The 23,141-nt window shown below is 39.9% G+C and overlaps 1 protein-coding gene across 1 annotated transcript in view; it reads right to left on the bottom strand.

Annotated features, from left to right (window-relative positions):
• Nucleotides 1-14,801: 14,801 nt before the first annotated feature.
• Nucleotides 14,802-23,141, bottom strand: part of DCDC2C (doublecortin domain containing 2C) — a 47,446-nt gene continuing 39,106 nt past the window's right edge. The window contains exons 11-12 of the mRNA XM_062573109.1: nucleotides 21,941-22,010; nucleotides 14,802-14,869 (exon numbers count right to left, since the gene is read on the bottom strand). Coding sequence (XP_062429093.1) covers nucleotides 14,802-14,869; nucleotides 21,941-22,010 — 138 coding nt within the window. The remainder of the gene's footprint in view (nucleotides 14,870-21,940; nucleotides 22,011-23,141) is intronic.

Here is a 23,141-nt window from a genome sequence, read left to right as displayed (position 1 = left end):
ATAAATTTTGAATTTAATCTTTCAAACCGAAAACTTGAAAAGCCAGAATACCAGACCAGATGGAGGCCTGTGGCTAGTGTGTCCCCCAGGGCTCAGCACTGGGTCCTATCCTGTGCAACTTTTTCGTTAACAACCTGAATGAGGGGACAGAGTGCCTCCTCAGCAAGTTTGCTGATGATACCAAGCTGGGAGGAGTGGCTGACACACCTGAGGGCTGTGCTGCCATTCAGAGAGACCTGGACAGACTGGAGAGTTGGGCGGAGAGGAACCTCCTGAGGTTCCACAAGGGCAAGTGCAGAGTCCTGCACCTAGGGAGGAATAACCCTAGGCACCAGGACAAGCTGGGGGCTGACCTGCTGGAGAGCAGCGCTGCAGAGAAGGACCTGGGAGTGCTGGTGGATGACAAGTTGACCATGAGCCAGCAATGTGCCCTTGTGGCCAAGAAGGCCAATGATCTCCTGGGGTGCATTAGGAAGAGTGTTGCCAGCAGGTCGAGGGAGGTGATCCTGCCCCTCTACTCAGCCCTGGGGAGGCCTCATCTCGAGTCCTGTGTCCAGTTCTGGGTTCCCCAGGACAAGAGAGACATGGAGCTACTGGAGAGAGTCCAGCGTAGGGCTACGAAGATGATCAGAGGGCTGGACACCTGCCCTCTGAGGAACGTCTGCGAGAGCTGGGCCTCTTCAGCCTGGGGAAGAGAAGAGTGAGGGGGGATCTTCTCAAGGTGTACAAGTACCTGAAGGGAGGGTGTCAATGGGCCGGGGCCAAACTCTTTTCAGTTGTCCCGTGTGACAGGACAAGAGGCAATGGGCACAAATTGAAGCACAGGAAGTTCCACCTGAATGTGGCGTGAGGGGGAATTTCTTCCCTGTGAGAGTGATGGAGCCCTGGCACAGGTTGCCCAGAGAGGCTGTGGAGTCTCCTTCTCTGGAGATCTTCAAGGCCCGCCTGGATGCAACCCTGTCTACCATGCTGTAGGTGACCCTGCTGAGCAGGGGGTTGGACTAAATGATCTCCAGAGGTCCCTTCCAACCTTAACCATTCTATGATTCTGTGGTTCTGTGATCTAAAACCTTATGACTGTCCCCCTTTTTGAAACATTTCTCTTGCCCACATCAATCATTGCTTACTGAAATCCTTCAAGCAGCCCATGCTTGCAGTAGATAAAAGAAGAGGTATCATAGAGCCATCCTCCTTTGCCAATTTTTAAGACTGAAATGCTTCCCACCTGTTTGGGAAGAATATAAAGGTATTAGAAGAGATGGCTTTAGAATAAACTGAGGTGACTTAGTTACTGGTTGCATGAGGAGGAAATTTGTGTTTTTAGTATTGAACAAAAGCCAATCATTTATAAATTACATACTTTCTTACCAAAAGCTTTCTTTATATTCCGTGCCATTTACTGTCATAGTATGTCTGTCTTGTTACTTGTTAAGTCTGCAAACTGTGGTGCTAGAAACATCAGCTTCTGCAGTTAAAAAGTGTCCCACACATTTTGGGTGCTAATTTTGAATAGGAACATTGTAAGCTGTATTGTGTAGCATCATCCATACTATCAATTTAAAAAACATTCAGAAAGGCTTGCGGTCACTTTCTTAGTAAAGATAGAAGCAAAATATATTTACTAGCATTATCCAATTGGATAATCAATCAATTCTTATTGAATGATGGCCACAGGATAAGATTTTTTTAATCTTATCCTAAGAAAATTTTAACATGATATGGGGAAAAACAAATAAGATTTCCACAAGCAGTAATCAGTCAGACTATTGCTATAGGACCAGTTCTTAGAAACTAGATAAAACTGTATTTAGATTACCAAACAGAAGAACTAAACAAACATACATATACTACACTTGGAAATTATACAGTGTTTTAAAGGTAATGTCTCATCATGAAGTCTCCAAAGATTTACATTAAGCATTTTGCCATATGCTATCACATCTCCCCTTCTTCCAAGGCTCTTAGGGATATTGAAACTCAATTTTAATGATGTTTACAATGTGCAATTTTAACTGAGGCAAAGCTCGCTAAAATTTCCCAGTGTGATCAGGAAGCTTGCTCTGAATGTGTCTATTTAACTTAATTTCCCCAGGATGTATGCTTTCTTTTTTCAATAATTAACTTCTAACTCTCCCTCTCTCCCAGGAAACAGACCTAAAACAGATGAGTGATATTTAGGGGTACTTACTAGTAATTGCAAGTATTTTGAAATGATCATGTTAATTTTACTTATATCAAAAATTCCCAATTAAACAACTGGTTTGTCTCCAAATTGCACATACAAACATAATTTGACTTATGGTGCTCTTATGAAAGCAACATACAGCTGTCGTCGGAGGCCTAAAAAATAGAAAGAAAAGGAAAACTGAACGCTACAAAAAGGCTTTCTTGATCTAATGATAAGTGGAGCTAATGGTCACTGGAAGCTGGGGCAGATCAAGAGGTCTCCTTTGTCTTTGCTATCCACTTGCAGCCAAATAGACTGGTCCTACTTGTGTCCAGCTAAACTCTTGAAGAGGCAGGTTACGTGCTGCACCCACGAGATGGGCATGCACGGCGAGGGTGTAGCTGTCCTGGGCAGCAGTGGGCTCTACAACGCCAGCCCCTGGAACACACTGTGCTCCCAGGCCACATGCGCAGTGCCCACCTCAGGATCACGCTAGCCACAGAAGGTGCCAAGTGCACACCACTAGGCACACCTTTACAGCTACTGCTTAGCAACTACTGCTGCCACTGAGAATGAGATCAGGACCCCAGAGGACCCCAAAGATGAATTAAGTTTGACACTATCTTCAAGCTTCAGTCAGGCTTTATAGAGACAGAACCACAGAATCACAGAATGGTTGAGGTTGGAAGGGACCTCTGGAGATCATCTAGTCCAACCCCTTTGCTCAAGCAGGGTCACCTAGAGCATACTGCCAGGACCCAATCCAGATGGCTTTTGAGTATCTCAAGAGGAGGAGGCTCCACAACCTCTCTGGGCAACCTGTGTGAGTGCTCATTTCCTCTCACAGTAAAGAAGTTTTCCTCATGTTCAGATGAAGCTGCCTGTGTTTCAGTTTGTGCCCATAGCCTCTTGTTCTGTCACATGGCACCACTGAAAAGAGACTGGCCTCCTCCTCTTTACATTGCTCCTTCAGATATTTATAAACATTGGTAAGATACCCCCTCAGTTCTTTTTTCTCCAGGCCGAAAAGTTCCAGCTCTCACAACCTTTCCTCATATAAGAGACGCTCCAGTCCCCTAATCATCTTAATAGCTCTTTGCTGGACTTGTTTCAGGAGCTCCATGTCTCTCTTGTCCTGAGGAGCCCAGAACTGGACACAGTACTCAAGAACTGAGTAGAGCAGTGGCGGATCACCTCCCTCGACCTGCTGGCAATGCTCTTCCTGATGCACTCAGGATACCACTGGCCTTCTTGGCCACAGGAAAACTACTGACTCATAGACAACTTGGTCTCCAACAGAACTCCCAGGTTCTTCTCTGCAGAGCTGCTTTCCAGCAGCAGATCAGACCCCAGCCTGTACTGAATAAGACTGGACCCACTATTGACCTCTGGAGGACACCGCTAGCTTCAGGCCTCAACTAGACTTTGCACCACTGAGCAGAATTCTCTGAGCTCAACTGTTCAGCCAGTTCTCAGTCCACCTCACTGGCCACTCATCTAGCCTGCACTTCCTGAGCTTGCATATGAGGGTGTTATGGGAGACAGCATCAAACACCTTGCTGAAGTCAAGATAGACAACATCCACCGCTCCCCCCTCATCCACTCTGCCAGTCATTCCATCAAGGAAGGCTATCAGGTTGGTTAATCATTTCTCCTTTGTGAATCCATGCTGACTACACCTGATCACTTCCTTGTTCTTTACATGCTTGGAAACGGTGTCCAGGATGAGTTGCTCCATAATCTTTTCTGGGAGCAAGGTGAGGCTCATCGGCCTGTAGTTCAGTCTATCATCCACTGAGCAGATTTTGTAGGAAGAAAGGTGAAGCCCCTCAAGGTCTGTGTATCTACTGACTTGAGACAAACAGCATTAACACTAGAATTTTATTTATGTGGAGGTCAGTATTAACATTTTCTCCCAGAAGACCCATTCTTCAGAGGCAGCAAAGCATTTCTCAAGATCATAAACCCCACTGAACCATGGTTGTAATAGGCATCGCATATCTAGGGCCCATCTGCCACCATAGTTCAGATGGCATTTTCTTTAAAACAGAAGCCTCTGCAGGGATTTCAGAGAGGCTCTGAACCCTTGCAAAGTCAAGAAGTAGCATAACTGTGGTCAAGGACTGATGTCTGTCAGTGCTGCATCTCCTTAGGAGGTCCATATGCGTTACTTGTTCCTGTGAGAATCCATTTGGAGCTGACTATCAACAAGCCAAGCTGTGAAAGCATTTGTTGTAGTGTTAACGTGTTATCTGTACACTGTCACTTTGTAACCACACAGAGCAAGGAATTTAGTTCTTGAACAGCCTGCAATTCCCTTTACAGGTGACAAGTAGAAAGAAGGAAAAACAAAGTGGCTTGCTTTCAAATTCTCCATGCCACTGGATATCTTTGAGATGCCCACCTCCTTGCTGCCAACAGTATTGACTATAACAGGCTAACGATATCACAGGAGGAATATAGCACTGAAAGAAGCCAGATTTGGCACACCTTATGTGTATTATGTACACTAGATCTGTAAACATTTCTCTCTAAGCAAAGAGATGCAAAACAGTATTTAGGAAGTGAGGATGAAAAGGCTATGATTGCCAAAAAATAAGTCACAGCATGAATGAACAACTGGACACAATGGTTGCACCTGCAGGGCCAACCCTAAACAAATGCCTCATCAAACTGCAGGGAAAACTCATTTTTATCTCTAGCATGAGGGAAATGGCCTTAAAAGGACTGGCATAGTAACTGTACCAGAACTGCCAAATTCAACTAACACTCGCTCCTCCCATTCCCCCCTGAGATAGAAAGATTTCTTTTTGTTAAGGGAAGAGAAAGGAGCCACCCATTATAGCCTGAATCCATGGAAGGGACCTATTCAAAGTTCAGCGATGCCCATGAGGAAACACCTGCTTTGGATTTACCACTAATCAGAACAGAGTATTTTTTTCTTTTTCATGGAAAGATCTAGTGCTGCAGCCCAAGACCACTCTCTCTGTTAGTGCAAACCGGTGTAGTTCTGCTTAGAACTACAGAGCTATCCCAAACTACAGCTGCATGCTGGCCCAGACTGCGTTTGTACCAAGGATCCAGAATAAGTAGAGCACTCAGGATGTCTAACTTATTAGGAAGCAAGGCCATTCTGGCAGATCAAACGACGGGTATAACAATAATCTGGCCTGTAGGTCTCTTAAAAGAACAAATTTGAGAATATTTTTGCCACCTGGTAGTTTCGAGGAACTTGCCAGTAGTAAGGACATTTGCTAGCTATGTCACAGTCAGTAACTTGTCCACGTTGCCGCTCACTCGCTCTCGCTGTGCGCATGTGTATGCACGTACGTGTACCCACACACTTCTACCTTTGTGCGTAGCCGTGTAAAGCCCCCGCACCCACTTGTCGCTTTGCTGCTGAATACCAGGGTGAAAGGAGAAAGACCGTTCTCAGTGTCACTACCGTTCCCAACGGAGGGGGCTACCACAAAAGTAGTGAATTGTGTTAACTGCAGGCTGCTCCTGCTGGCGAGAGTCACAAGGGTCAGGGAATGGCACAGGGAAGAGGCGGCGCTTTCCCGTCGTCTCATCATCATTCTTTGCAGGGAAGAAGGTGGAGAGTGTTTGCATCTGTCTAGCTGCTAGCAGGGGGTGTAAATGAAACAGGTATAATTGAACATTAAACTGCATCTAGAGCCAGTATCCACTATTTCACCTCCTCCAAGCTACTTTGGGCAGGTCTTGTAACACAAGACCTCCTTTTGCCACATCCAACCTCCTCACTTTTCTGCTTTTCCTCCCTGCTCTACATCCCTTGATTTCACACAAACATGTGGTATCAGCACTACAGGTCTGAGAAGATGGTGTCTAGTTAGGTTTCAAGCCCTGCTGAAGCAGTAAATAAAATAGTCATAGGTCTTTCTTCCTTCCTCTTTCTTTATTGATTATGTTACAAAGGTTTTGAGAGAGCTGTGGAGGCTTTTCAAGAAGCAGCACTGTGATCATCTGAAAAGCCACCTGTTGCTAACTCGGCAGCATTTCCTTGGGCCATGAGTTGACACAGTTTCATCACAGATTCAACAAGTTGGCCAATGAATTGCTCATTTACTTGAGTTACACCATCTAACTGATCCATGGATGAACATGGCTGTCCAGATGAAAATTGCTTCTGGGACTCACTTGCATTGCTGTACTTGTTGGAGCTCCTATGTGTTTCACTGGAGCTCTCATCCATATTGAAGCCTGCCTCACATATGAGCTTCTGTATGAGGCTTAGGAGCTTACTTGTTACATCTCCCTTTTGAAAACTGGACTGTTCATGTAGATCATTTTTTGAATATGCTGAAAGGGATTTTGAGCTTTGGCATGTCCCAGCATTCTCTAAGTGAGAATCTCGATGAACAAACCCAAAGGAAGCACTGCCAAACTCAGGAGAGTCTTTGTTACCATTATTCTGCTGCAGTAAATGCTGCTTTATCAGCATTAATGCAGTCATGATGAGGTCTTTTGCATATCTATCCATTGAGCAATGTTTTTCTGAATACCTCTCTGATGAGTGAGATGTACTGGCTCCTCTATCCTTATCCTTACCTAGATTATGCATTTCACCCTTCATTGCTGCAATTCGCATGCCTTGAGATTTGAAGTCTGACTGGGACCTAGCTTTAAGTGCTGTAAATGCTAAGCTTTGAGATGCGGCGGGCCCTTTATCATCTGATAAATCCCTAAGCAGGCGTTTCACCATGGCTTCCAAAATTTCGGCAGCTTTCAGGCTTCCTACATTAAATAGATTCTTATTCAGTGTGGAAACAAATTCAGTGTCTTTCATGAGCACCCCAGTAACACTGTGCAGATTTTTCATGGTTGAATCTATCAGATCTGATATGACTTCTTTGGTGTGTTCCAGGAGAACTTTCTGCAGAAATACACAGGCTGGCATTTTTTTACCTCCTTTCTTTTGTACTTGCATGGTTTCCAGCAAAGAGAACACCATGTCGGAAGCAACAGACACCATTGCAGAAACGGTTAGAGCCTTGCTTCCAGAATCATCTTGCCCCGATTTTTTTTCTTGATGACTCAGTTGTTTTTCTCCTTGCTTGCCACTGTTTTGATTAGCCATCGTATCTCAGAAGAGGGAGGTTTCCTTGGAATCTGGGTTGCTTTTGCTCTTACTAGCCTTCTCTAGTTGTGGCCTTGCGGGTGGCTGCTTACCTTTTGGGTTGTGTGCTTGCTTCAGCAGCTTCACTCACCTTCAGCAATGCAGTTGTGCTCACAGAAGCTTAGTGAATCGTCCCACCGTTAACTGGTGAATGCACTTGCCGGCCCTGCTTGCCAATTTTTCTCTGGCTTTGCCTGACACTTGCACAGCCAGAGAATGGGCTTTATTTACACAGTATGAGGCTTTCTACTGCTGTTATTTCCTGCTTGGCCACCAGAGCCCGTCAGTGAAGTCTCGCTGGCATGGCTTAGGGACTGGTCACTACTGTTATGCTGGTGAACATCTGAACAGGCCAGAATAGACTGGAAACAACTGCCTGTTTTGGAAGGTCCTTCTTGAATCGGTGCACAACGTGAAGTTCACCAGCTGAACCTTCTTTCAAAGAACAGATCACTCCTCCAGCCCTTGAAGTACCTCGCCGCCTTTAGTGCGGTTCTACGTGTGTATCTTATCTTGCCTCCTTTACGACAATTACCTCTTTGCTCTGCCAGATTCTCCAGGTGAAGTTTGTTTCAAGGTTCAGAGGTGTTCCTGCACTGGCTAGCAGCTTTGGTTACTGGTGAACGTTTGGCTTCTTTGCTCAAGCTGGTGACACTAGCAGAACATCACTTCACATTCCTCGTCCTTCTGCCCCAGCCGGGTGGCAGATGTCCCCTTCGCACAAGCCTGCCAGGCCGGGACCACCCCGCTGCCTCACGCTCCTTCTCAGGCTGAGAGCAGAGTCTTTAACAGGACCATGAAGAATCAGTTTCCTTCTGCTGGTTGAGCTGCTGCCAGCGCTGATGTTGCTTCCTCTCTCATCTGTCCATGCTCCCCGACTGGCCGGCGTTGCTCTGCTGTGCCAGCCTGCAGTTCCTATAGCGGCAGTGACATCACAGACCTACAGCCAGCGATGTCACCTATAGTCAGCGATGCACTGCAAAGCCTTGACCAAGCTCTATGATTTCCTTGTACTCTGATACATGTTTGCCAAGGTTTCAATCAAGATGAATGTCTTTGATGCCCGTATAACCAAATGTGAGCAAGGAGCCGATGCCATTTGAAAAAATTGCATGCAGTTTTATAGATACATTTCTTTACAGATTGCCAAGCTCTTTCCAAGGAAACAGCAGATATCTCACATGGGGAACCTTCCTCCACAGAGAAATATCATGGAGAAGCTCATAAAGCATAAGTTACAGGACAAATGTCAAATGACTATAGCTCTGATCCAAACTGCATACAGCTATTGGAAGGGATGTGGGAGGTGTTTCAGGTGACAGGAAAGCAGCCCAGTCTCTCCTTTCTCTCTTCCCTGGATGCTGCAAGGAAGTGCCAGTGGTCCATGGGCAGAGCATACTCATGGGGATGCCTAGGCAGGGCGTCCCAGCCCAGCTGACTCCTGCACCCCGACCCTGCTCTGGTAACTGAACCTGGGTTGGTATCACAGTTACATTAGAGCAGAGTCACTGTCCAGCCCAGTTCCTGTATTGGGGACAAGTGTCCTTATATCGAAGACAAACGGAGTGTTTGGAGCCAGTCCCAGCATGCCTGGTTTGGCTGAGCCCGGTATTTGCAGTGCTGGTGTGGCTGTGCCCAGGCCACCAGTAGCAGAGCAGCAGCATGGGGCCAACCAGGCAGGCACTCAGGGCAAGCTAGATCACTCTGTTCCCTCCAGGAAGAAGGTGAAGGGGGATGGATGCATTGTGGTCAAATCAGACCCTAGGAAGGGGCGTGGAGGGTCCCCAGTGCCCCTGGGCGTTCAGTTCCCAGGCCCCTGCCACGGGATTGCATAGATACACTGTGCACACTGTTGACAGTACTTGCACATACACTGTGTGCACTACTTACAGTATTTACTATTCCGTTTCAAATAAAGAATTAAAGGAGGGTATTGAGTGAAAGAGATTGGGGTGGGGGGTGGGGGTGAGACAAAAGAATCAAATCCTAGGAAGGTGAGGTCAAAATTTGTACGTTTTGTTCCTCACAAAGGCTCATGGTTTTTCCTGTACAAATCAGAGCCCTCTACCTGATTACACAAAGTTTGAAACTCTTAAGTTAACAACATGCTTTTGCGACTTGTCAATTTTCTTTGTAACCACATTTCTCAAATTCCAAGGAGTGGTTTGCAGAGAACCTGGACTTAGTCTGTTTCTCTTGAGTCTCTACTGACTTTATAGCAATTATAGTTTAGGCCTCAATTTGTGTTGGGCTACTTATTTTCAAAATAACTTGAATATGTGTTCTTAAGTTTGCATTTTATGCAAATAAACCAATTCCACCCACAGGAGCTGATACACACCTCAGTCTTTGTAAAGGCCAGATTGTTCTTGACCCAGTTACCCATTACACCAGAAGTTTCCCTCACAATGTTCCAAAGGCTTGGTAAATAATTCTAACACACTAGACACATTTGCAAAAGGATCGCTCCCTTCTCCACGTGGAAAATTTTGAATTTGCCATTTTGGGAATACTCACAGCCCAACTGGATCCTGCCAACTATGCCAGATGTTAGGGGCTGTCAAATCCAGCAGCACATCATAGGTGAGGCTGCCACAGCTCCATACCCTCAGATTCAACCAGTAGCAAGGCTAAGCATGTATTCCCAGTAAGCATAAACAAACACATATACATATAGACACAAAGCTGGCCTCACAGACGAACAGATAGAAACCCTCAGCACTCACACAAACACAAATAGCACTAATGGCTTCATCCTGTTCTCCTCTTTGGATGATCTTGATGAAGGACCCTTAGTGGGAAGCATATATATGTACAATGTGGAGCTCTCCAGCAACTACCCTTAGACACTCTGTCCACCCTGATGGAGCCATATTCTTATCAGTGGCACTGAGTAACAGGATGAGAGGCCATGGGCACAGTCTGAAATACAGAAAATTCCACTTAAAAGTAAGAAGAAATTTTTTTTGATGTGAGAGTGGTCAAAGATTGGAATGGGTTACCTGGAGAGGTTGTGAAGTCTCCATCCTGGGGAATTTTCAAAACTCGACTGGAGATGGCCTGAGCAACCTGCTCTGGCAGACCCCGTTCTAAGCTGAGGGTAGTGACCAGACACTCTCCAGTGGCCTTTTCCCATCTTGAACATCCTATGATTCTGTGATCCCTATAATTTGTGTTGCGTCTTTGCTGAGGCATGGGGTGACCTTCTCGTAGCATACAAATTTGACTAGACCATAGATGATACTACGATCTTCATTCGTCTGGGTTTATGTAAGTTAAGTACGGGAAAGATCCAAATATAAAGATTTCCACTTTGAATCAGGACTATCCTGTACTTCATGCATATGGATACAAGCTCTGACAGTTACTTAAGACTATATGTCATAGTTATAAGTTTCAGAGCTATATTTATGGTCATTATAAAAAAACACAGACTTAATTAGACTGGTGTCTGTATATTGTATTGTATTACATATCCCAAAGTATTGTTTTTCCACATTCAAATTAAATTCTATCTTACTAGAAAACTGCTCACTGGTAATAATTCTACAGATAGTATCAGACATTATTCCTAGACATAGTGGTTCTAACATGCTAAACTTAAGAGTTCCTCTATGTTTTAAAGTTCTGGCCTCTGCGATGCACTGACAGTGCATCCCATATGTTTTCTTTTCAATTGTCTATGTTTAGGGCCTCCTCAGAATTATACTGTATGTTTCTGACTCCCAAGGAATCAAAAATATCCCTAAGCATACAACTAAAACAAGTAAACTTCAGTGTTTTCTACTGAGAACACCTTGAGATGACATCCGAACAGAAACTATTCTTTTCCAATATGAAAAAAACCAAAACTCCATTTTAACAATTCGTTAAAGATAATAGGGTAACTCTGTTTTATTCACATGTCCTTTCAGTCACCCACTTCCATCCTGTATTTCTTGACTGCAGTGTAGAAGACATTAAGGAAGAGAGAATATATGGCAGGTATCCGCTCCACTGTAATAGTCTTCCATGGGACTTTTCCTCAGAAAAACTCTTCTTCCTATCTTTTCCTATAGAAAAAGGATGTGTAGATCAAAGTGAACAAAATAAGGTTCTGTTTCCTTATCTCCACAGACAAACACAGCAGCTGCTCTGCATAGGGTATGAGAGTAGTGTAATTTTTTGCTAAGAAATCTAATTCAGCAAGAGAAGCTATCTCTACCATATTTCCAGTATATAAGACTAGCTGGGCACAATGCCAAAGCAGATCATTACCCCACAAAGCCTTTTCTTCAGTCCCTGTCCCTCTTTTGGGAAGAGCACAATACAACATGTCCTTTTGGACATAAAGGACCAGAAGTTCACAACTCTTAATATATGGATCAATATGCTCTCCTCCTGCAACAGACATTTCAGGGTTAAGAGAGACCATGAATCTGTCTTTGCCCTTGGAGTATGAAAACACAAGACGTGTTCATTCACTACAACATTCAAATATTAAATGCACCGACTTGGCTTATGATGAACTTCCCTCTTACAGACTACACATAAATACATGTTTAAGAATAAAATGAGGGTCTTTGTCACATACAATCAAGGAGTAATACCGCCAAACTTTTTTCCAAATTTTCAGTCTCATGCATGTTAGTTCTCGATCAGAATGGGCCTGGATGTAAATCAAGGATTTGTATTTTAAGAAAGACTAGCTTTGAGTTTGTGAATACTACATTATATAAAGATACAGCTAAAAACTGGGGCTTATCATTACAAAAAATGTGGGTAAGAAGGGATTTATCTTCTATGTTTATGAAACAACAGACGTTTCATGTTGTTTGTACAGAAGTCTGTCTCCTGCTGATATAAATGCCAAGCTGCAAGCCTATTTCTGATCAAGTTTAGTAATCAACTTTAGGAGCAAATATGTTTTCCTATCAGATTTAAGAGCTTTTTCTAATCTCAGTGATTTATGTTAGGCTGAACCTAGATCGAGGCTGGTATTTTAAATTTAACAAAGGTGAAATTCTTACATTTTCCCTGAGACTATGGCTTATTTAGAATTCTTTAACTTTCCTTTCAAATATTCTGTCTTGAAATACATGTGATTGTTTCTAAAATGACTCTGTTTTTTTATAAAGGTCATCAAACCACAACAAAGGATGAGTTTGTCATTCTGCTTGGGTATGTGAATGTTATTACTTTATTCTATGTAATTTAATCATCAAACTTATTCATCTCATGAGACGATAATTTTCTTTCAAGTGCAATTATATTTCACAGTATGCCTGCTGATTAAGCAGAAACAGAAATAATTCATCAGAAAATTACGAAAAGAATTAATCATCACCAACATATAGAGTAAAAACTACAATATTTGGCAGCCACTAAATAATTAAATACTTTCATTTTCAAATGTACGCACCAAAGCTTAATACAACGTTTGCACATATGTTCCAATAAAGACCATATAGCCACTCATTCAGGATTTACATTTTGAATTGTGCAAGAAATACGAGTAATGTATTGCTTGTTTCTTTGCAAAACACTATTTTCAATGATGGTGTGGGAGACAGCTCCCTGCAGAAAAATATATTTCTTATTGCAAAGTGTATCTCAGCCTGCTACATTAAAATTCTAAAATGGAAAAAATAAAAGGCAGTATTAAAATACAGATGACTGTTCTTACATTCTGTGTGACAGATCCATAGAATAATGAAGTCCCAAACAATTTTTTAGAAGTCAAAAGCTTGATCATGCAAACATATGCACATATGCACATGTATTAGCTTCTGTTAGACTACTCAATGTGTTAAGTGAACATACACAGAAATTTTGCAGGATTCAAGCTTAAAGCCCTATACTTCCAAGAGATTACGTCAGACTTAGATGCACAAAGAATTTCATTCATGGCAGAGGTTCTATAAATTAGCGGCTAGAAGTTCAGTAGTGTATCAAAAGTCCCTATCAGAGGAGACAAACAAAAAGCTGTTAGTACAACTGACTGAGGAATTCATTTAGAATTCATTTAATTCCTAAAGGTTTGACTTTTAGAATGAGATTCATTTCAACGTATGAAAATTCAGATGTCTTTGGTGTCCAGAGTTTCAGCATAGACTTGATCCAGTTGCTTGCATATAGGACTGTAATTCCGTCTGAGATGCCCTAGAGTACCTACACGATTGACACATGAGATTCAGGATCTACACAGCATATCTACACAGACATTCACACATGGGACCTCCTCTTTCTGAATGTCCAAGTGAAGGCCTGGTATGATATCCTGGAGAATTTGAAATAGCCCTAGATGCCCACATTTACCAAAGTGAATCACACTTTAGTGCCTAAGCTACTGCAACAGTCAGCTGCTCTTAACCCAGTAAACTTGCTGACTATATATCCATTAGTAGTAATAGGAACTTGAATAGCTGCTGCACAAGTAGACACCTACATGTACACCCCTAAATTTAGGTGACTCTCAATGCTGAATAGTGGCTCAAAACAGTTCATTGCAGAGAACTAATGCTCAGCATGTCAGTAATGCCTTTCATTCAAAGATCTTCAGGTAATTTTACACACGCAGGTATTATCATTATTCCTTTTGAATGCAAGTGAGGTAAAACAAACCAAGTCAGGTTTTGAACCAAATGTTGAACCCAAATCTCTAGAATCCCCATTCACTGTTCTTATTACTAAGCAATGCTAACAGTAATCGCTTTTCAAGATATCAAGGAACATACAGCTATGAAAAAGCCCCAAACACCTTCTCATTCTTATCAGCAGGATGTCAGCTCAAGTACCTCAACATGAAGTTCTGCACAGAGACAGAGGTGATATCTTTCAGAAAACGCTAAGCCTTGTAAGGGTAAATAGGTTAAGATTATTATCCACAAATATACTCTTTGTTACTTTTCCATTTCTAAATCAATTTGAGTATGACAAGTTTAGCACAAAGCATCAAGGCCAGAGTGCTTAACAACTACTGTGAAATATTTTAGTAGAATTATGAGTATTTTTCTTTCTCATTCCTAGGCACAACATTACAGAACCACATGCTTTACTCTGTTGGGTCTGTTTCAGCAAAGAAAGAGGGATTCATTTTGACTATTTTCAGCCACTTAAATATTAGGCTTCTGTTTATCTAAGCTTTTTCTATACTTAATGAAGAGAGAGGAATCTCCAGGGACAGATTTGTCCTATTTTAACCTTGGGGTCTAAAACAAGTAGGATGTACTATCTACACAAAGAATTTAGATGACAGACTAAAGTTGATACTTAGTTTAGAGACTACCAATTCCCTCTATATTGGAGACAAATTCCAGCAGTTTCTGTTTTGCTTGTGTTTCTTTTCCTTTTTTTGTGTGTGATGGAGAGGATAGATTTTTTTTTCATTTTACATCAAAGTTAATTAGTCAAATCTAGTTCATCTTAGAAAGCAAAAATACAGGGAAAAACATGTGTTAGTCAACTTCTAATCCTACCTGTATAACACAAGAAGACATAGAATTTGAAATGACTTTAGCTGTTATCTTCCTCTTCAGGTTCTTCTTCAGGCTTTTCAGTTTGACCTTCGTTATCCATACTGTCTATATTAAAAATAAAATTGAGAAAAATTTTAAAATAAGTCTCTATAGTACCTTTTATAGTTGAGGTGTTTTACTATAGTATGCAATTTTATCTTTAAGATTCACAAAACACTATATAACATAACTTAGTTCTGTGATACTATTTTTAAAATTATGTTTTATTTCTTTCTGACCTAGTAAGTATCTCCACTAAAAGCAAAAACTAGAGATCAAGGAAAAGAGTGTTAGGTTTTAGTGAGAATATACCTGAAGTAAGAGAGCAAATGTGACTAAAGGAACTTATTTTTCCATCAATTCCTCATAGACCATCAGGGAAAGAAAGACTAGGGGAAAAAATTCTGTCTTCATTCTGTTCTCCTGCTGTTAACCAAAAAGCATCCGAAACTTCTCTAGAAGTCAGTCATAGACTGACATAGTACACTGCAGGATCTTTGGGAGGTCTCCAAGACTGGTAACGTGTAAGCACAGATTCTATACAGTAATATTCAAAGTCAATAAAATTGTGACTCAGTATTTCAATACTATGTAAATAATGTAAAAGTTATAGTTAGGAAGTACCATTGTGATCTGATCACTGCTGTCTATTCCCTTTCCTGTGTATTAAATTTCCATAACTCCAAGAACAGTTAGTTATCATCAAACTCAATAAACACTTTGTTAGTATTTTGTACAGAATCAGAATATATGCAACCATTTACAGAATTTGTGTGGGTCTGAAGCCTCTGTTCAAAGAATTTTTCATTTAAGCTAATTCTCCATGAGTTTTCTCCTCCAGAAACAGTAGAGAGAATTCATGCGTTTTGTGCTATTATAAAAAGGTAGAAGCGTTTTTCCTCCCTTACAGCACAAAATTTGTCAAGGTAACGACCAAGAACATAGAACACAATTAACACATATTAAAAATGATTCACTTGGGTGCTTGTAGGATAGGCAATTTCACTGAACATAGCCAGTTAAAAAGGTACCACAGATAACAGTTTTAAAAACAGTCTCAATACAAAACTGAACTAAAACAAGAAAAGCAAAAAATTAAATTTTATATATATATATATATATATGTATATATATATATATATATATATATACACACACACACACACACACACACACACACACACACATACAGTGTTCTGCATCCACAGTTTGCCTAAGTAAATGGAAAAAATTATCCTGGTCATATTCAGCTTGCTTCTCTGACAATATTACCTTGGTAAGAAATCGGTGAAAATACATTGTTTTTACTACTACATTTCTGGCATGATTCTCTCATCAGCTCTCACCTACAGATGGTAATCCAAAGACTGAAGATCTACAAAATCTACATTTGAGAAGAACAGAACAGTCTGGCAGATACAAGATAGAGGTAAGGCAGCCAACACTCTCAACAATTCTGCAAGACACAAGATTACACTTACAATTTTGCGAATACTCACTAGAAACACTGGAAGAACACTGCCTCGAGCATTTAAGAGGTGTTAGCTAAGTGCCTGTTCAGACTCTACAGCGGACAATAGCAATGGAGACAACACAGCTTCTCACTGAGCTCCTCACCACAGCTTCTTGACATTGGAATACAAATGAAAGGTACAAATGAACTATAATGTCCAGTAGTTAAAAATACTATGAAGAAGTATAGAAAAATGGCAGAAATACTAGCTCAGCAGTATATAGGGCTTTTTGACAAAGATACACAATATTTTTCACCAGATCCTCAGAGATTTATGCTAGCTATATGAATATGCTTTCACTTCAACATTGACAAAGTAGTTCTTAAAAGCCTTGAACATAGCAAAAATAATAATTCTAAGGAAGGCTGAAGCAGCATAGCTCTATCTCACAGTAAATAGCTAATATAGCTAAAATTCAGGGTAAAGCTGGAAAAATCTCATAGAAAAGATTAGCTAAGTAAAAGATTAACAAGTTACCACCAAAAGGTATTAAAATACATGTTTTCATTTTTGCGGGAAAAAAGTGACTCGTAGACTCTAGAGTTCACAAATCAATGCATGTCATAATCACTAAATATAACAAGCTGTTGTCTTCAGTATAAAAATGATACATGATGCTCAATCTAAACTTCTCTATCATAAAAACAATTACAGAAGAGATTTGAAAGAAGTGTTGCTTTTCAATACACATGCCTGTATGCAGTGTTGGTGTACTTACTACACCTGGTATAATGAGATCGAAAGTAACATTGCATCATATACTTCAGATAGCAAAACATATTTTTATGGGAAACATGCATTATATTGATGAAAATGCAATACAATTAATAACAAATTCCATATCCAGCATTGTTTCCTAGTAAAGTATTTCTAGCAATAAAAGAGTCAAATTACATTGTAAGTTTACACACTAGAAAAAAAAAAGTGTCCAGTGCTATAGTACAAATTACAAAGAATGCACATGAAGTATTAAAAGTCAGATACTGCTAAGATGTGATGTGGCTGAAGGTACTTGGAAGGCTATATAAATGAGGCAGTGATTCAAGAATTAATTTCAAATATATTTATTTGAGTTCCACTACCATAAATAGTCAGGTGCATGCTTTGCATTATTAAATGAAGGTCTCAAATATATCAATATATATCAATAATACTGGTTAGAGAGACAGAATCGGATCCCACCCAGTGGAAAGAGCATAGAAGATTAAGCCACATCCTGCAGTTAAAGACACAACATACTCAGGATCTATAGAGAATGTAAATTTGGAATAATTAATAAGCAGTGAGCTTATTACGTGCCATTATGTAACTATCACAACATAATCCTGAAACTGAAAGAGGGAGCCCTGCTACTTTATAAAGCGAATGTGTGTAACGCCCAACAAAATAACTGTTGTTCCACACAAATTCTTCCTTGGCTTAACCCTTTGGAAATTAAGGAGGGCTGGCACCCTCAGCTAAACTGAGCCTTCTAAAAGTTAGCCTGAACTAGCTGGCCCAGCTTTCTCTGTATGCAAAGGAGAGATGAGAATGCCAGAGGTTTATTCCTCTGTAACAGATGCCTTTCTTCACATAAGCTGAATTGATCCCTTCAGAGGCTTATCTCTTTTCATCAATTTTTAAGATATTCATAGCAGAAATATGGTTTCCACTCTGTACAGCAAAGCCTCTCAGAAAAGAATAGAAGCATATCTACTTCTGCATCTAGCACACTTCCGAGCTAAACTGCACCATAAAACAGGTATGTTCATGACATTAATCTGTTTTATGCTATCTAGAAAGGAGCAACATGAAAAGTAGGTGAGTATAGTACATTTCAGGCATGTAACAAGAAAGTGAAAAAAAGGAAGAATATAATTATTTCACTTCAGGTGGACTGTTTCTGCATAATGGAAGTGGCTATCAGATTAGATAGGATCTAAATAACATCCATCAATACAAACTTTTCAAAAACATAAAAAATCAATCAAAATGTCAATTTAGTCAGTCCCTTCACCGATCCCATAGCTCTTTTTGCAATATCTGTTGCATCCAAATACCTATTTGAATTACTTAAATGATCATCAGCAATTAGGAAGATAACCAATATTAAATATGAAAGAGCTTTCAAAACAAATTAAGTATTTCACTGTGGGCTACATGATTCCTTTGTCAGTTTGTAAAATGAAGTGCAAGTGTGACTTCCAGTTACTTTTTTATATTAACAGAAGTCCTAGTGTAAATAAATTAAATTGGTAAAATACCCTTTACAATTACAAATTACTTCATTTGTGAAAACTACACAAACTAAGAAAATATTCTTCTGCCAGTATAAGCCTTGCTACAGTAAGAGGTGTTTCTAATACAGATATACCAGCAAAGAGATGTACCATTAAGCCCTTTCTAGAACAGACAACACAGACTTAATCAGAGCTGGTGATTTTAAAATCCTCAATACTTTGCTCTTTGAATTATCTACTTGTTAGGTGTAATCTTAAATCTAAGGTAAAACAGGACATATTTTCAAAAATACTTATCTGCAATGTAAGGGCACAGAGAGTCTATCTATATTTACTATGATTGTACATAAATATGTGGCAGTATCACTCACATACAAAATTTCAAACTTATTTTATTGAGTTCATTATTATTAGTTTTGAATAAAATCTGTTCCATACATCAGAGCAGACATCCAAGAAAATTACTTTTATATCAGAACTTAAAACCCTGTATGGAACAAGTATGGAACTACATCTTTCTGTATGAAAGGAAGCATAAAGAAGTAGAACCCAAAGCATTCTGTATTTTCCTTTTTCCTATATCATGTAATCAGTCCCCAAGTTACACCACCCATTGTGTAACTTCCTTACATGAAAATAATTAAAATTGTAGTGTTATAACTTTGGCTAATTGCATTAATATGTAACAGCCTGAATCAGAGTCTCAAGCTAGACCTCTATTTTAAGAAAGGCAAGCAGAGGGGTGCAGGGAACTACAGGCTGCTCAGCCTCAGTCCCTTGGATAGTTACACAGCAAATCCTCCTGAAGGCTATTTCCAAAAACAAGGACAACAAAGTCACTGGAAAGAGCCAGCATGGATTTATCAAGGGCAAATCATGTCTAATCGACCTGATTGTCTTCTACAAAGAGATGACTGGCTCTATGGACATGGACAGAGGAGTAAATGAGGCTTACTTTCATTTTAACAGTGCATTAGACATCATATTCCACAGTATTCTTGCAGCCAAACTGGTGAGATATGGATTAATTAAATGCACAATATATACAATGTGTGGAAAATTGTCTGGATTGTCATCAGAAGTCAGCTGCACAAAGTCCAACTGGCAGCTTGAAACTACTAGTGGCCCTCAGAGATTAATTCTGGGGCCAATACTGTTTAATGTCTTTATTAACAATCTTAACAACGGAATGAAGTGCACTCTTTGCAGGTTTGCAGATGATACCAAATAGGGGAAAGTGACTGATATGCTGCAGGGCAGGGTTGTTATTCAGGGGCAACCGGATAGACTAGAAAAACAGGATGACAGCACCATGAAATTTATAAAAGGGAAATGCAATGTCCTGGACCTCGAATGGAATAACGCCATGCAGTAGTATAGGCTGGGAGCCAACTGCATAGGAAGCAGCTTTGCCGAAAAGGATCTGTAGGTCCTGGTGGACAAGTTGAATATGAATCAGCAGTGTGCACTGGTGGCCAAAAAGGCCAACAGCAACCCTGGTTGTATTAGTAAGACAGTAGTCAGTAAGTCAAAGGAAGTTATTCTTCCTCACAATATAGCACTTGTGAGGCTGCATCTGGAGTACTGTACACCGCTTTGAGCTTCCCAGTACAGGAAAGACATGGATATACTGGAGCAAGTCCAGTGAAAAGCCACCCATGATGATTACAAGATTGGAGAAAATGATACAGAATGAAAGGCAGCAAGAATTATGTTTATTCAGCCTTACAATGAGAAGCCTATGGCAAGATCTTGTTGCTATCTAAAATCTCATAAGAGGGTATAGAAAAGATGGAGCAAGACTGCTCTCAAAGGTGCACAGTGAAAGGGCAAGAGGCAGTGAACACAAGTCGCATTGCCACATGAGAAATTCTGGTTTCATATTAAGGAAAACATTTTCACTAGGAGGGTAATCAAATATTAGAGCAGGTTGCCCAGAGGAGTTGTAAAATCTCTACTCTGGAGATATTAAAAACTCAATTGGACAAGGCCCTGAGCACCTGGTCTAGTTAGACCTGTTTTGAGAGCTGACCTCCAGAGATCTTTTCCAACCAATATACTAAACAGGACTATGTCACAAGCTCAAGCACTAGCCTGCAACTGTCCACTGCATTTACTTGTTAATATGTTCTTTGTCATGTTTTTAGCCCATGCCAACTAACATTCTCCCAGTCTATATCCAGGCATGAATTGGAACAGAGTACAAGCCAGGGACTCTTTCAATTGGTGGTGTACATGAGGTCAAAAAGCTAGGGAAAGGAGAAGATAGTAAAGTTATTTATTAGTCTAGGCCTTGCCACCTTCCCTCGGGACCAGAAAAGAGTCCCTGGATTGTTTTACTTAGCTTTATGGATGTGGCCTCAGAGTCAGATGAGGAAACAAAAGACACTAAAGCATTATCAAGCCACAAAATATGTAGTAAGCAAGAGATGACAGTAAGAGATTTAAACAGGGTGGTAATTAATAGAACAAAAATATTGAAAGTTCTGTGAAAACCACACAATTTAGAAATAGATAGCACATGAGGCTCTTGGACTAAGTAGCAGCTTGTATTTCAAAACATTAGAAAACTTAGGGTCACTTGAAATAGATCAGTAACTGTTCAGTCAGTTGTAGGGTTTTTAAAATTTAGGTGTGGTTATGGTAATTCCCAAGAACCAGAAGGAAAGGTCCAAAGGATGCTCACTCTCAGTCCAAATCGATCTATCAGTATACAGCAGTGTATCAGTCCATCAAACTAGTGGGCCAAATTATTCAGTTATGCTTGATATATTTCAACTTAATTAAAGATAACCCTGACATTTCTTTGATAGATCCTATGGTAAGCATTTACCAAAATCAACTGACAAATTGAATATTATTACAATTATTTTGTGTAAGCTCTAACTCACCACCAATAAACACACTCAGTAGAAAATGTTTTAATCAAATTCATACATGCTAAGAGTCTAAGAAAATAGGATTTTTTTTTTTTATCAGAGCTATCAAGGATGATTTCTGAATGAATTTGGTAATATAAAGTCACAAAAAAATAGTCACTTTCAATTTAACAACTATACAACAAGTGCAAAAGAATCTTCTATTAACAATGGCTAACAAAATTAATGAGGAATTCATCACTTCGAGTTAGGAATGAAGTGAAGTGACTATTCATTTAATCCTTCATTCCCTCAGTAACTTCTTCAAGATACATATGTACTGAAGACTGCAGATAAGATTTAAAATCCACAGATTGAAGAGTTTTAGTCTATATACTTTAGTATATTCAAGCTAAACTACAGATGAAAAGCCTGAAAATCTGCAATTCTAACTGTAGGGGACATAGAATTGTAATGTACTATCTTTTTCGTAAACTTGCTAAATGAGCTCTTTTAAACTCAGTAAGAGTTGCATGACTAGCATACCTGCTGTATTATCAGGCTTTCTGCGAAGCAAGTCAAACATACTTTTCATGCTCCATGCTTTCTTCTCTTCCTGAAATGGAAGTTACCAAGATTTCGCTTTTTGTAAGGTCCAGAGAAATCAGATTTCAGAACTGTAAGAACTGATTTATAAAGAATGAGTAAAAGAACATACAGAGATAATTTATGTAATACATTGTATTTATATGATAATACATTTACACATATAAAGATATATAAAAATATATAGCCACACTAGCTGTCTAAAAACATTCACTTATTTGTGTTCAAAAGGATAAACTCCAACTTTTTTGTTTATAAACATATTTCCCAGTAAATGAGTGAAAATTTCCAACACATTTTTGAAGTTCTTGGTCCACAGGATAAGGAAGAATTATTTACAGGAATAGTGAGAGATACAGATGAGCATTGAATGGAACTATGGAAGGCTGTATATAATTAAAAGCTTCAAGTTAGTAAGATAACCCACAAAAATAGTTCATGGAAATACTATAAGATCTATCAAGTAAAAAAAGAATCAAATCATTTTTGATAAAACACTATAAAAATGCTCTGGCAATAAGCTGGACTACGCCATTTCCATGTCCAACTCCAGGTCATTTGCCTTCAGTTGTTTATTTGTACCTATGCAATTTTTTTCAACTTCATTCATTGCACATACTGTATCACTTGGTAACATTTAGCCTTCTGGCTATATTGCTTAGCTGTTGGGAAACACTTTCAGACAGAAGTTAAAGAGCTCGGTGTGCTGACTCGGAAGAACAGAATGTAACCTGTATCTAAGAAAGTGTTACTAACAAACCACCACCTACTAAGCATCATCTTAAGGCAGAATATCAAAGATAATTCAGTTCAATTCTATAACTGAGGAATCAGCAGGTGCACCCAGTCTAAATCAGTACACAAAGGATACACTTCTATACTTTTATTTTGACATCTATGAACACTGGCCCTTTGAATAACTAGTGTTCTATTTTCTCATGCAGTAGCTCAGCTTTCATCAACTTCAAACCAGCTAGACACTTAAGATATACATTTTATGAATACTTTTTGAGCCACACACAGTTCTTGCATATATTTTCATATCTAAAAATGTAATTTAATATAATGAAAAAGAACCACATAGGAAAAGTGTCTATATATGACTAATGCTAGTTATCATGTTTATGCAATAAAGACAAAA

Source organism: Rhea pennata, chromosome 3 (genome assembly GCF_028389875.1).
Source record: "Rhea pennata isolate bPtePen1 chromosome 3, bPtePen1.pri, whole genome shotgun sequence".
In the NCBI taxonomy this organism is placed as follows: domain Eukaryota; kingdom Metazoa; phylum Chordata; class Aves; order Rheiformes; family Rheidae; genus Rhea; species Rhea pennata.
Note: the sequence above shows the minus strand (reverse complement) of the source record. Positions and strands in the feature narration are given on the sequence as shown.